This window comes from Crinia signifera, chromosome 1 (assembly GCF_055691185.1).
Source record: "Crinia signifera chromosome 1, ASM5569118v1, whole genome shotgun sequence".
Lineage (NCBI taxonomy): Eukaryota > Metazoa > Chordata > Amphibia > Anura > Myobatrachidae > Crinia > Crinia signifera.
In genome coordinates, this window is record NC_139217.1 from 118,334,577 (window position 1) to 118,350,034 (window position 15,458).

The window sequence follows — 15,458 nt, forward strand, 5'->3', positions numbered from 1 at the left end:
TTCATGTACTGACTATGCATACACCCCACTGCCTTGTATGTAAACTCTGGGCGTATTACAGTACATGCCACTAGTATGTGCCTACTGGGGATATTTTCAGTCCCCCCAGTATATACCTCATGGGAATACACTCCCCATTCCCATTATATACCGTCTGGGAATACACTACTCAACCCCTCATGCATGTTCCCCCCACCGTTTGGACGCAGACGACCACACAGGAAATCTCAGGGCTGCGCAGGACACTAGGGCACGTGCCGCCGGCCCGGGGGCCACTGATTGCGGCGTGAGCAGTGGTGGCCACGCACACCCCAGCAGTCACGGGCTGCGGTCGGTCATCGAGCGGACAACAGCTGCTCCCGCATCCCTCCTACACCGCCTGTGCTGCTGCGTGTGTGTATATAAGGCCGCCCCGGGCCCGCCCCGCGCCTGACGTCAGCACCACTGTCAGGGCATCCAGCTGAGCTCGCTGCTGTCCGTGGTGCTGGAGCGGAAGCCAGGGAGGGATCACCGGCAGCAGCAGCGGCAGACGGTGCAGTAAGCGGGCGGAGCTGGGTAGTAGGCGCTGTGAGACACTAGAGCTGCTACTCCGGGAGAAGAGTGGGGAACACAGCGCCGTGCACACTGCTCGCTCCCGGTGCGCGCCCCCGGCCGCCTCTCTCTCTCTCCATCTCTCTCTGTGAGTGTGAGTGTCTGAATGAACAATACTGAGGCACTGGGAGCACAGCATCGCCAGCTGCATCCCACCATTCCTTCTTATTCCAGCCAGATCCACCACCACCATCATCATCTCTCCCTTCCCCGGCTGCCCTCAGCCTCTCATGCATCGGATTGCCAATGAATGCAGAGGTGCCCAGCTGATGTGACCCGGCAGACAGGCAGACGCACACTATACAGGAGGGATTTTTTTTTTGGATGCTCTATTTTTCTTTCTTGGAAATGCAAAAGATTATGCATATTTCTGTCTTCCTGCTTCCTGTGCTTTGGGGACTGATTACTGGGGTATATTCCAATAGCATACAGATAGGTAAGCATATTTCCTCACCTGAATGGTGGCTGGTCTGTGAAACATTCTGCCTTTTCCAGCAATGTGTTACATACTGTATACAGTTAATGGATCTATGTAATGTCACTGACAGAGGAAAATACAGTAAACCCCTCTGTTTTACATCTTGTTTATTCTGCTCCAAGCTTCAGGGCAGTTGCTATGCAATATCACCAATAGTCGATCAATAGACGGAAAAAGGAAACCTCTTTGCATAACCCCTATATATGCTGACATCAATATGATCCCAGATTTGTGGATCTGATCTGCATTTAATAAACATGACTTGTTCTATGTTCCCAGTATATTATAACCTTATTCTGTGCAATCTCTTTCCAGGAGGGTTATTTCCAAGGGGTGCAGATCAGGAATACAGTGCATTTCGGGTAGGGATGGTTCTCTATTCCAATTCAGAGTTTAGGCTGTCGCCCCATATCGACAATCTGGAGGTAGCTAACAGCTTCGCTGTCACCAATGCTTGTGAGTAATAAATATTCATTTATTTTAAATGCTGGTTGTATGCAATACAGATGCAGCAGAATGATGATGTTGATTTCCAACTATAACTGGTTTATACTGTATACAATAAGCTTGTAGTCCTGTAGCCGGGTATGTGCAATGTGCAGTTCACATACTCACCTACCTTTCTTTTCCCTGCAAGTTTGTCCTGCATTGCTTTTTACGCCACCCTGGCAACCAATGGTCTTCCTGCGTGATTGGCATGGAGCATAACCGAAGTGACCTGTTACTGCATCATTGCATTCCAATACATGTCTACCCAAAGAACCCATTGCTTGCTCATATCCACTGGGACTGTTAGGTTGATATATTTTACTTGTTTAAATATAATTTTTATAATGTCTCCTTTAAGAGATACATTATATAAAGCAATGATTGCTGTATAGGGTTAACTGATGTCGTCTATGTAATGTGTAGTCCACACAGTATACAGAAATGTGATATGGTTTTAATGCAGGTGCAATAATCACCCGTATGAGATTATGGTTGTATTTAAATATGACCAGATGCAGAATGATGATCAGCCATTTTACCCAGAGTAATATCTCAATGCTCTGCACATCCCCCAATTACTGGAGAAAAACAATTTCACTCTGAGTGTTCAAGTGCCAAATAGATACACATTACAAGTTCCATGTAGGAATTAGGGAAACTTGGAACGTTGGGGTAATATAATGTTCATTAATTGCCATAAAATATAATCTTGTTATTCCAACCTCCTGTAGTTCCAGCACATAAACTGTTCTATTTATAGATGCCTGTGTAAAGTGACTGATTGATTGCTTCTAGATAATTCTATTGATTAGCAACTCAAAATAAATACATTTCCCTATATTACATTGTATTTTATATAAATGTGCATGGACTTCCTTTTGACACTTCAAATTTTGGGTATTCAATGATGGATTTATGGAATCAATTGCTCCCTCAGCTATTAACTAAGAAGACCCATCATGTCATTATTTATGGTGTGGATTATATTATTATTACATAGTGGATGTGACTTTGCTACGAAATGCTAATATGTATTTGGAAATATATGCAAAACGTTTATATTGTTCATGACTTATTTAGCTAATTATTATTGAAGCAATTATATGGAAGTAGTCCAATTTGTATAATTTAGCATGTTACATGTATGTAATATCTTCATACACCTAATGAAGGCCTCAATGGTGATTAATAGGGTTTATATGTCATATACTGTCCAAGATTCTATGTCCTAGCTCCTAGATGGAATGAGAACATTATCAACAAGCAAAATACTGTATTGGACCTGGAAATCAATTACCATTAAGGATCCAATAGTGGGCAGAGCTTGTAAAGGTGCCCATACACTAGTAAGATTTATCTTCAGATCTGCCTGATTCAGAAGCAGTATACCTCTTACAGTATATGTGGGGACACCAGACTGCACAGTAAATAAGTATTTGCTATACATTATAGTGAAAGTGTATTCTAAAAGTTAGATTTATTTTTAGTAATTGGGCTGACACACCATGCTTACCTTGAGTAGCATTGTTAGCTATGTGCATCCTTTTAAAGCAGATCATTCTTTATGAAGGATGGAAGAGATTTTGCTATTTTAAACTATTCTCCGGCTCTGCAGGGATCACTGCATCATGACATTATGACAAGGGGTTGCTGATTCATGCATAAAATTCACAAGCTTACAGTACCAGCAAGCTGTACAGGTCCAGTAACACTGCAGAGAGATCAGGGGAGGAGGGCCGTGTAGTGGCTTCCAGTTATTATTTCCCTTTCACACCTTCATCCATGGCCGGGGAACATTTGACCTTGTGCCTTTACTAATATTTGGCATTTGATGGACACTTTAAACCGTGATTCTGATACACATACCCAAGAAATTTGTCCATAGCATGATATTCCACTCTAATATTTTACTATAGTCATCTGTATATAACTATGTTTTCAGTAGTCAGAATATGTATTTGAATACATGTATGTACTGTACGCATGGTTCAGTAGTTTGGCATTCACCCCATACATCTCAGCACGCAGCCGCACTCAACCGGAAATGAAGGCTTCTCACTGTCCGGAGTCAGCTCCTGCTCTGTGTGATTTGCGTTCAGCATGATGCAGATTTTCACTTGGCTCCTCTGCATCAACTCTTCCTCTGTCCTCTGTATTCTATGCTTGTGCTGCTACTTTACACTGGAACCGTTGATTAATCACTTGAGAAAAATGTATAAACAATGGACCATGTCATAAATAAAAGTAATAACAGATGCAATGCATGTTCAGTGAAATTCCCCATCGGGATAATTAGTGGCTGTGACTAGGATGCTGTCAACATCCAATTTAAGATACTACTTCATGATTATATGTAGCAAATATGGTCATGATAAGGTCATTTAACTCAGAATCCGAACATTTAATTTGCTGTAAGATTTTTCTGTAAACCTAATGCTGAAATTGACTGATAGGTGCATGCTCACAACTGCATCTTTATGTATAATTCCTAGAGTGCAGAGGTTTAAGGATGCATTTAAAGTGCACTTTATCTGGGTGCATTTTGTTATGCTTTGTAGAAATAATATTTGGTAAAGTCTTCTGTAATTCAATACATCAACATTCCTGAATAAATTTAGTTTTGTTAAATACAAATTTTATTAAAGCATTGTCTATGACTGTATTTTAAGGGACATTATCATCAATAATCAATTGTTATGTAAAATGACAAATTAAGAAAATTGTAGTATATAAAAATCTAGTATATTTAGTAAAAGACAGACAAGCATGAGAATATTCTGATGCACTACTGTGATGGGAGTTCTGAGTTTTAATTTTTACACAAAAGTATTAAAATTATAGTCAGGTGTTTTGTTTTTTATTTACAGTATATAATGTGTGCTGGCTTTTAACTAAAAGGCGGATTATGGCTCTTATAAAGCGTAATACAATGCATCTTTCCTGGCTCATTTTCCTTTTCTTACAGTTCAGTTAACTACATACATTTAAAATATATGTTAACTCTTTGTGTTGAGTAATAAGTAGTTTTTAAATATAATGTGGATCTTAGTGGAAATAAACCCGTTTTAAATTTGATTAAATTCATGTCAGAGTGTGATAATGTAACATTTATTTTGCTAGCTGTATTGTATACATTACTACAGACAATTGCACCTTAATGAGCTTCTATATTCGTGAGGTCATCATTTAATAGCAATGTGCTGTGTTATGTACAGGTTGCTTTTAATGGACGGGTGGTGTGTTCAAGAAACATGCGCAGAGCTTTTTCATGTTACATGCAGAGCTTTTTCAAGTTACTTTAGCACCTAACAAGCATATGGGCTAAGGGAGTTAGGAGTAATCCACTGCAGAACATTAATAAATACTTTAAGGATGCATTCATATAATTTATACCCCTTTTACACCAAAAATCCCGGATCCGACCCAGCATTTGGAAGAATGGTCCCGTGATTTACACCGTTTACACTGTGGTGCCCACCCGCAGTGTAGACAGAGGCGGTGCTTGGAGATGACATCATCTCCAAGTGCCAGGACCGTGGTGATCCCCGCCGGATACACCGTTCGCCGTTCTGGGGACAGCCCAGCACCAAGGTAAGCTGCTGGGCTACCCCCAGCCCCCGTGCACCCCCCCCCCCAGCCGTAGTCCGGGAGGTGAATGGATGCCGCACACATGCATCCATTCACCTCCTCCGCTGCCACCGCCGCTGTCTGCAGAGTATAGCAGACAGCAGCACAGGCTGTGTGTGCCCCCCCCCCCCGTCCAACCTGCGGACGCTGCAGTCCGCAAGTTGTATGTCCCCCATTGATGTAAATGGGAGCCGGGTCATCCGACCCGGCGTACCCATTTACACCGCCCTCTCCCCAGGTCCTAGCCATGTTCTACCCAGGTCAGGACCTGGGTAGAAGTTCCGTGTAAAGGGATACGGCGTGACACATTTACACTGCCTCTGACCCGGGTCTGACCCACAGAAGACCCGGGGTTTTGAGGCGGTGTAAAAGGGGTATTCATTTATCAATGATGATTTACTGGGTTTTTAAAAGCTTAAAATGTAATATTTCAAAACAGTGCATGATTTGCTAGTGAAGTTCAAGCTAAAATATATTTATATAAAACAAAGACATTTTTTAGTTTTGGGTGGTGATTAATGAGTTATTAGAAAATAAGAAATGGTATTTGTGGATGCTCCCTATTGTACATTCTGTATACTACCCCAAGCTAAGCATTAATAGTTACACATCACACACCTCTCTCCCTCTGCTCTGATATGTCGGGGGCAATTTACTAAGATGTGTATTCTACTTCACATGTGATGTTGCTATGGGCAACCAATCAGATCCTGTCTACTATCTTCTAGAGGGTGCTAAATAAATAAGAAGTAGATTCTGATTGGTTGCCCATAGCAATATCACATGTGAAGTAGATTACACATCTTAGCATACCCTCCAACATGACCCATTCCATTAGGTACAAACTGCTCTGTTCATGGACTTCCCTGCCAGTGGCAGTTACAGAGGTGGGGCTCCAGCACAGTTCAGGAGAGTGATGTTTGGGGTAGTAGTAGGGGTAGCTCCCCTTTTTGATTATTGGACTGTGCTGCAGGCTCACATCTGTAACTGCCACTGGCAGGGAAGTCCAAAACAGAGCATTTTGTACCTAATGGAAAGGGTCATGTTGGAGGGTATGTCAGCGGTGTAGCTAGGCGCCACGGTGCCCGGAGCAAGGGCATGCTTTGCGCCCCCCCTCCGGCGCCTGGGGCAAACAAGTAATTTGGTGCCCTGATCTCTCTCTCTATGCTCCCGCCACCCCCCCCCCCATACAAAATAAATATCCACTCATGTTATGGCTCAATCTCCCCCCCCCCCCCGTGCAATCGTGTGGGGGGCGCCATTAGGCACCCCCCGTGCGCATGCCTATGTACTAACTACTGCTGCCGTGGAAAGTGTCCTCCAGATTTTTGCATACCTTACCGCCTCCCCACTGCCCGCGCTGGCCGTCTGCAGGTCCTCTATATTCAAGGCAGTTTCTCTGCTACCGCCTCCTCTCCGCAGCGTGCCAGTCTACTGCTGCCGTGCGCGATGTGACATAGCGCACGAGAGGGATCTAGTCCATGTCAAGCGCCGGGCCAGAGTGCGCATGTCTGGACAGAGTTCAGGATGCGGCCCACACGCTACATGGCGGCAGCAGACTGGTACGCTGCGGAGAGGAAGCGGTAGTAGCAGAGACGCTGCCGTGACTATAGAGGACCTGCAGACAGTCAGCCCCGGGTGGGGAGGGGGCAGTAAGGTATGCAAATAGTTACTAAATCTCGACTTAGGCTTTCCACAGCAGGGGGCGCCCTGCAAACAGTTTGCGCCCGGAGCACAAGCTCCGCCGGAGCCACCCTAGCTACGCCTCTGGGGTATGTCTTAGTAAATTTTCCCCGTCATGTTATGCCAAAGGTACATTATTACAGCTCTAAACATAATATGAATACACTGAGAATGATGGTTCTATTCATTGTGCTGAAGAAGATACAGTAACTCTGGATGAGGATTTTTTTTTGTGGCATCTTTGAATGACCAAAAAAGCAAATAAAATTAGAAGGAAAGTCTTCATTTCTGCTACCCTTATTGGCTCTTGGATTCACAGACATAGGGCAAAACTATAGAGAACATCTCCCTGCAATTTAACCATGAAAAAATTACGGAGAGATCAGAGATTTCTCTCGTGCTTGGCTTATTAACACAGGAGACATTTTCAGATGACAGTAACTGCTCTGCAACTACATTATGAGGACAGGATCACCGGAGAGGGATTTCAAGATCCCATTCCTGAAGCCTTCATGCTCCTCCCATCCATTCAATCAATCGCAAAAACATACTGTGTGGCCCTACTGCAGATTCAGCTCAGACAGTAAAGTTATAATGGTTGCTAAGCACTAAGCTCCCTGCCAAGATCATCTCATATTAGATTTGCAGTTCACCCATATAATTTTGATCGCTGCACTTTGTGACAATGGCCCTTATTCTGATTCGGGCGGTACGGCCCGCGTGCGGCCGTACCGCCGATGTTTTTATTCTGCACATGCGCAGAGGTCAATCTGCGCATGTGCAGCCCCCTTCGCCGCAGACGTATTTCGTCCGCCGCAAAGGGGGCGTATAGGGGCGTGAGGGGCTTCACACCCTCATTTCCCTATGTGTACGCCCCGCGTTTCATGGGCGTTCCCATGCAAACGCGGGGCGTATGCATGGTAATGAGGGTATGACGCAACTCATGGGGGCGGAAAGCTGACGTCGCCGGATGTCAGCTCTCAGCCCCCATACAAGCTATCACACGGACGATTGTCCGTGTGGTCTCAGCTTGCGGGAGCTGCTGGGGCGTGCGGACCTGCCTTCGATGGTCGACGACCATCGAATGCAGGGGGCAGCTCCCACCATGGTGGAGGCGTACGCCTCCACCATTTTTATGCGGATCGCCAGCCGTCCGTGTACGGACGGCCGTGGCGATCCGTCTCGTGGGCGGGGATTGGTTTGTGCGGCCAGAGCACCGTGTGCGGCTCTGGCCGCACCAACCAGAATAAGGGCCAATGACAGATTGTAAAAACTTTAAAAAGTCATTTTTAACCTTTTTTGTAAAAATTGCATTTATGGTGGAATTCAATTATCTTACCAGGGGTACATTGCCAAGGGCTGGTTAATCTCCAGAGGCTATCCAATTATCTCTAAAGGCAGGAGTTATCAGGGATTTTTTCTCACCCAGCTCAGTGGGCTGGAAAAAAATCACCAATAACCTAGAGGTTAACAGTTACCACAACCCGTTAATGCACAACTCAATGAACTTTTAACCCAGTATAATGAACATTAATAAGCCTATCGGGGGAACTCAGGGAATCAGGAGTGCACTTGAATAGTAAGCTATTTCCCATTGTTACTCATTGTAATTTATTGTGGGTAATTGATCTCCCCATTTAGGGGAATAGAAGCTAAAGCTTCTAAAAAATGAAAAGAGGTGATGTTGCTATGGGCAATATAATCTCTTTTTATTTTTAGATTCTATAGTTACCCCTTACAATCTGATTGGCTGCATCAATTTCTCCATCTCTGAGGGGTTTATAAATAAAAACATAATGATTGCTTCATAATCATTAGAGAAATACATTGTTACACTAAAGGCAAGGCAAAGGAATATCTCGCATGCTAAACCCCGCCATCTTACCCAGCAGCTCCCAGGTGGCAGGTTTCCATACGATACATCGTATGTGGTCCTTTTGCATACGATGTATTGTATGCAATCCTTTTCCTGGCTACGGGATCAGATGGATCCTTGACGATCTCTGGTTTCAATACAATGCGCATAGGATCCCACATCAGGTAAAACATATGCAATTTGGGCCCTTTTCATCCAATTCCTTGGCCCGATGCCTTGGAATTGGATGAAAAGGGCCCAAATCGCACTAGTGGATGGGGGCCTATATTTAGACATGGTCATAATATTCCATCACTGGGTCCCATAGCATAATTTGTATACTGAAATTGAAAAGTACAGTTTTATCATATACATAACAGCATCGCATCAAACTGGCATTTTATCAGTAAATGTTACAGTATAATATTGTATATTGCATTCATTTGTAGTGTACAGTATCTGAGGAACGTGTAAGATACTATTATCATAATCTACTGATTTAGTTGTCAATAGTACAATGGGGCTGATGTTGTCCAACAATTGTAACCCAAATAAAAATATAAAACACAGTTGCAGTAATATTCAGTTGCCCCTATCACAGATACAGGCAGGGCAGCACCAGACCCATATGCACCAGGTTTATATTAAGCGCCACATCCATCTTTTTTTACCACTTTGCAGTCAGCCATGACAATCACTGTTACTGACAACCATCATCTTGTATCTGCATCTGCCCTTAAGTAAATAATGAGACCCAGACATGTTATTATTATTATTATCATTTATTTATATGGCACCACAAGGGTTCCGCAGCGCCTGACAATACATAGATGAGCAAAGAACAATACAAGAAAGATTGTGATTTACAGTACAAATGCAAATTAGAACAAGTACATAGTAAATAAAAAGACAGTTGCAACAGTGGACACTGATGCAATTATAACAGTGGCAGAGATATATTTTAAGAAAAGCACATGAGGAGAGAGGGCCCTGCTCGTTAGAGCTTACAAAGGTAAGAGATTTCAATTACTTACCTGGAGCTGTTGATATGCATCGGGTTATGGACAGATCCTCTGGATGATATTCGGGGATGGATATCATGTAAAACAATAAAACAAAATACCAATGTGTAGTAAATGTGATAATCGTCAATTTTTAGATGTTCCCAGGTGTGCTTTATTTCAAAAGTGTGTGAAGATCAGATGATCATAAACCTTCACCCCTACGAATCAGTAGACAGAACTGGATTTCACATACAGTTGTGCTTTTTCTCACTGAAGTGATAAATGTTGCGTACCCAGACTCACAAGTAGTGATGTTTATTGAATCCTATAAAGCAGGGGTGTCCAAACTTTTTGCGACGAGGGCCAGATTTGGTGAAGTGTAAATGTGTGGGGGCCGACCATTCAGCCTGACATTCTTTGAATCATTAATCACATCAGAATGGTCCCCCACTCTGCCCCTTCACTGTATTTCCCCCAACCTGCCCCCATTCACTGTATGTCCCCCAGCCTGACCCTCCTTCACTGTATGTCCCCCATTCACTGTATGTTCCCCACTCTGAACCCATTCACTCTGTCCCCCAGCCTGCCCCCTACTCTTAATGTCCATCAGTGCCTCCGTTCATTGTATGTCCCCAAGCCTGACCCTCCTTCACTGTATGACCCCCATTCACTATGTACCTCACTCTGCCCCCATTCACTGTATGTCCCCCAGCCTGCCCCTTCTCCCCCTTCTCTGAATGGCCATCACTGCCTCCATTCACTGTATGTCCCCTAGCCTGACCCTCCTTCACTGTATGTCCCCCACTCTGCCCCCTCCCTTCTCTGTATGTTTCCCAGCCCCTTGTGTGAGCCAGAGGAAGGAGAGGCAAAGCAGGCACTGCAAGGACAGGAGATGCTTGGGCTCCCACTGCTGCCCTCCTCCGCTCTGCATGTTACGGGAGCAAACTTCACCCTTGCTACCCCCCTCCCCAAACACTGCTGTCACTGTGATTGTGGAGTAGGGTGATATACGATTGCAGCAGCAGGGGTAGGATGCCAAACACATCTGACTGTGGCGGCCGGCACCTCCTCACTGTAGCAGACAGCAAGGTAAAGGCGCGTTTGCCGGGGCCCCACCTTTACTGTCCTGTGCTGTGCTTCCCACATCTGATGCTCTGTCCCCTTCCAGCTGGAGTCTGCGGGCCGCTTGAAATGACAGCACGGGCCGCAATTGGCCCCCGGGCCTGACTTTAGACATGCCTGCTATAAAGGTATCTTTATAATGCTGAGTCAATTATGCATACCCACACTCACAGAAAAAAACATGGGGATCCACGTATTAAGGTTTCTTTTACCCACTAAAATCAGGAAGGGTAAACTTAATTAAATGGAAAGCCTACCACTACTCACTACACAAAAATGGTGTTCCAAAGTGGCGCTGTAGTCTCCTCTTTAAGGATGTGTGAATTTCAATCACCAAAGGGATGGAATCAAATCTCCCCCCTTCCGTCCAGTCGTTCTTAAAGGCAACCACAACTGACCTGGGTAAAATTCCCTATGTGCCCGTAATGGTTTCTTTAAGTTTCCACGACCTCTGCATGCATAAGTGACGATGTCAAATCAGTACGATCATCAGGACCCCATGAAAAATGAACTCACCAGAATCAGGTGCCCTATGTGCATGGAAAGGTTTCTTTAGCCTCCGAATTCCCACAAGTAGACAGCTTACTCCACGGAATTCTTGCAGTATCCAAAAATTTATTTCCAACAACAATAAAAAGACATAAAATGGATAAAAAGTGGGAAGGAAATCCCAAGGTGTGTGGTGGTCTGGGTTACCTCCCAATCCGGATAGAAGGCCGCCCAGTTGCTGAAGATGGTAACCAGCACCTACCACAAACCTCTAGGGCATTTCTCTTTCTCCTCCAACCACCAACGCATTTCGGGCTGTGTGAATAAGCCCTTTTTTTTGATGGTGAGAGAAAACACATAATGGTTTCTTTTCCTCAGAAATTGAATGCCATCATGGTTTTAGGATAAAAAGTATTTAATCCAACGAATAGACATATAAAAACAGGACACAGTTTCTCCAATCAAAAAATTATTTACAAAAAGGTATATACAATGGAGGAAGCACAATTTTGGTCAGGACTGAATAAACAAAAAGTGTATGGGAGAAAAACTGATGAAAAGGGTCCGGAATTCCTTATCATCTGCCCATGTATTCAATCTAAATCAGGGAGAAGCCCGGAGAGGAGAGTTTCAGCAGCTGCTCGGGGGGCGGGGCTTGAGCGCGACGTCACTAAGCCCCGCCCCATTGTGGTAAACAGTTGCACTCACGGATCTCCGTGGAGGGGGCGGGGCTAAAATGACGCGATTTTGCCATTTTAGCTCCGCCCCCTCCTCTGAGACCCGCGGATTGTGGCATTTAAATGCCGCAGTCGTGGGCACAGCGGGGGTCCCCCCTGAATCCGGGAGGGTTGTCCACCCTTCCGGGGGGCCGGGAGGGGGACCCGATTTTCGGGAGACTCCCGGTAATTCCGGGAGGGTCGGCAACCCTGATCTAAATAACTAGATTGTAATAGTTACCAAAAGAGTGCTCCTTTCTAGGCCTATGTTTATTAAATCCTGACCAAAATTGTGCACCCTCCATTGTACAGGTTGAGTATCCCTTATCCACATATCCGTTATCCAAATTATTTCGAAAACCATACATTCCAGAAAGTGTAAAAACATTTTTTGTTTGCTAAAAGCACTACTGCACATGTGTAACACCACTACTGAAGCCATGATATATAACTGGCACTACTGGGGACATCTGTAACAGAACTACTGGGGATATATACAGTAACTGGCACCACTGAAAACATGATATATAACTGGCACTACTAGGGACATGATATGTAACTGGCACTAAATATGTGCAAGAAAGTGATTGCTTGGCATTCAAATTCAGTACCTGAGATTGTACACAAACTTTGTTTCATGTTTTGAAACCTTGTTTTATGCACAAATAAAATATATTTGCATTTCATGTGGTTTATACGACATAAATGCAAGATACCTAAAACTACGTAATTGAAATATAAAAATATTCTGAAATACGGAATAATCCATTATCCAAAATTCTTCTGATCCCGAGCATTTTGGATAAGGGATACTCAACCTATACCTTTTTGTAATCATTATATTTTTGATAGGACCAACTGTTTATATACTGTATATATGTCTCTGTGCCAGTCTGCATATGTTTGTTTTTATGCTGTCATGCCCATACTGTCATGGGCATACACGATGCTCATCTGCTTTTTCTGGATGCCCTCTGGGACTGAGGTCTTTAAGTGTGGTGCCCTGAGGTAGGCTATGGTGACACGATTCACAGTGAACTTAGAGTATAAATCTTTGGCAATGATATGTGATTGGTTGTTGCCAGGCAGAACATCATGCTTTGCACTGATAGAAATAAACTGAAGAAATGCTGTTTGTTGTGATGCATCTTACTTTTCACTCAAAATTTGTAACCAATGATTTCTTATTTGCATTGTCGAGCTGTCATTCCAGGTCTTTCCACCAATAATTTACAGTTGTTTGGAGTAGCAAGCAGTAGTGTTAGCCGGAAGCGCAGTCCATTCCATACTGACACATAGAGAAGAGGTGAAGAAGCATTTTCAGAACATAATTGCTCCCTTGTGACCAGTGAGGATTGTTCTATTTCACTTCACTGTGTCAGCAGCTGAGCAGTTGCACCTTATTAACGCTAGCAGTTTTAGTTCCCATTTGACCCCACTGTAACTGACAGTTATTACAAATAAATTGTATATTGTGATGCCTTATTGCAAAAAAAAAATGCTTTAATAAGACATACAGTAGTAGAATGACCAATAGTGATTTTTAGTCAGCGTGTTTTAACAAATGTATTAGTTGATATCAAAATGAATTGGGTGTGTGAATTATTTTCCTAATATATCTAAGTATAGAAACAAACTGTTTCCCACTGTTTTTAATCTGGGGGCAAACACAAGCAAGTTTCCCTGGAGTGATAGAGGGCGGGATGTACGAAGCAGCGCCGCCCATAGTCTCAATGCTCATTGCATATGTACTGACATATGCGATGAGTAACACCAAGGGCAGCTCTCCCGATAGGAGCTGCCCTTTGCGATCCACGATGCTGCCTGGACTTCCAGGGTTTCTTACCTGGAAATCCCCCTGCGCAGAGAACCAGGCAGCCACGGGGCTTCCTGGGAGGGATCCATGATGCCAAAAATGTACACCATAATGCCTATTACACGTCTCACACCCGTTACATAGTATACCACATGCCATAATGCCCATTACAAGTTATGCCAGGGCTTAATAATAATAATAAAAAAATAGGGACAACAGGGACAGTGCGCTCTGAAGGCACATGCTAAAAACTTACACCGTAATGCCTATTACATGTTGCACATAAATATTATTGCCATATAAGTGCCACTTACCTACATGTTAATTTTTAGGGGTTTCTTGCTCGATGCCAGGGCCTTCATGCTTGCCGGGGCCTTCATGCTTGTTGCCATGGGGAAGTGCAAATGCCTGTTGCCAAGTGGGAGAGCCAATGTTGCCAAGGGAGAGTACAAATGCTCATTGCCAAGGTGGAGTGCAAATGCTTGTTGCCAAGGGGGAGCGCAAATGCTCATCATTGCCAAAGGAGAGTGCAAATGCTCGTTGCCAAGGGGGAGTTTACAGCAGGCAGCCGGAGCTGGGCAGAGCATATAGCTGTGTAGGCTGATGCTGCTGTATCAACACCAGAGGAGGACCAGGGTGCTATTTGAAATCTCGTGCCAGCTTGCGGAGTGGTAGCCAATCAGGAGCCACTGCTCCCGATTGGCTGCCGGGCAACAAGCAGGTGCAATATTTGAAATAGCCCCACAGACTTGCTCATGTAGCTGGCTCTCTCCCGGCGGCGACACTTATCTCCCTCCTGTCTCCTGTTCTCAGACATTGTATAGTCCAGGAATGCCACCCATCTGGACTCCGGACAACCGGCTTAATAACTGGACTGTCCGGAGTAATCCCGGATGGGTGTTAACCCTACATGCTGGGCCTGTACACTAGATGGCAGAGTGGCCCAGGGGGCACATGGCACTCTGCCCTCCTGGCCCAGCCTGCCACTGAGTAAAAGTGTGGGAAATAAAAACACTGGTTGAGATAGCATTGTATTTTGGGGTAATTGTACACCTACAACATATACTTTAGCAGTTATTGTGTGGTGTTAAAAAAAGTGAAATGCAATGTACTGTCTGGATATTTGTAAATTGAAGTAACAAATTACATTAATGAGAAGTATTTTAAGACAATACACCTGTTGATATTTATTACTGTAGCTAGGGCACTTGAAACACGTATAATTAGCAACAAGTACAGAAAAAATGGGTTATGGTCATTGGCTGTTCCGGAGGTGGGGCTGCTGCACAGTTCAAAATTCAAACATGGGAGCGACTCCAGCTGCCACTCCAAACTAACTCACTGGCAGTTGGTATTGCTTCCCATTTGAATTTTGAACTTTGCTGTATCCCCACCCCTGAAGCTACCACTGGTTATTGTATTATTCCACCATTGGTGGTGGAGTGGGAGCCTAAATATATGGATAAATACCCTAAATTAATCTATTGGACTATCAAGAAAGGCTAGCTATGGCTGGTTAACAACTGGCATTAAGACATGCAGTGGTAATCAATGCTTGCACTTGCAGTGATAGGAGATCAATTGTGGA

At 44.2% G+C, this 15,458-nt stretch overlaps 1 protein-coding gene across 5 annotated transcripts in view; it reads left to right on the forward strand.

The window, feature by feature from the left end:
* The first annotated feature begins 443 nt into the window (after positions 1-443).
* The window catches only part of GRIA2 (glutamate ionotropic receptor AMPA type subunit 2), a 168,598-nt gene continuing 153,583 nt past the window's right edge, over positions 444-15,458 (forward strand). Inside the window, exons 1-2 of one of the 5 annotated variants that reach the window (XM_083172434.1) lie at positions 444-1,027; positions 1,385-1,525. In XM_083172434.1, coding sequence (XP_083028560.1) covers positions 916-1,027; positions 1,385-1,525 — 253 coding nt within the window. In that variant the 5' untranslated portion in view covers positions 444-915. The remainder of the gene's footprint in view (positions 1,028-1,384; positions 1,526-15,458) is intronic. The other 4 variants (XM_083172442.1, XR_014470322.1, XM_083172424.1 and 1 more) reach the window with 4 other exon arrangements.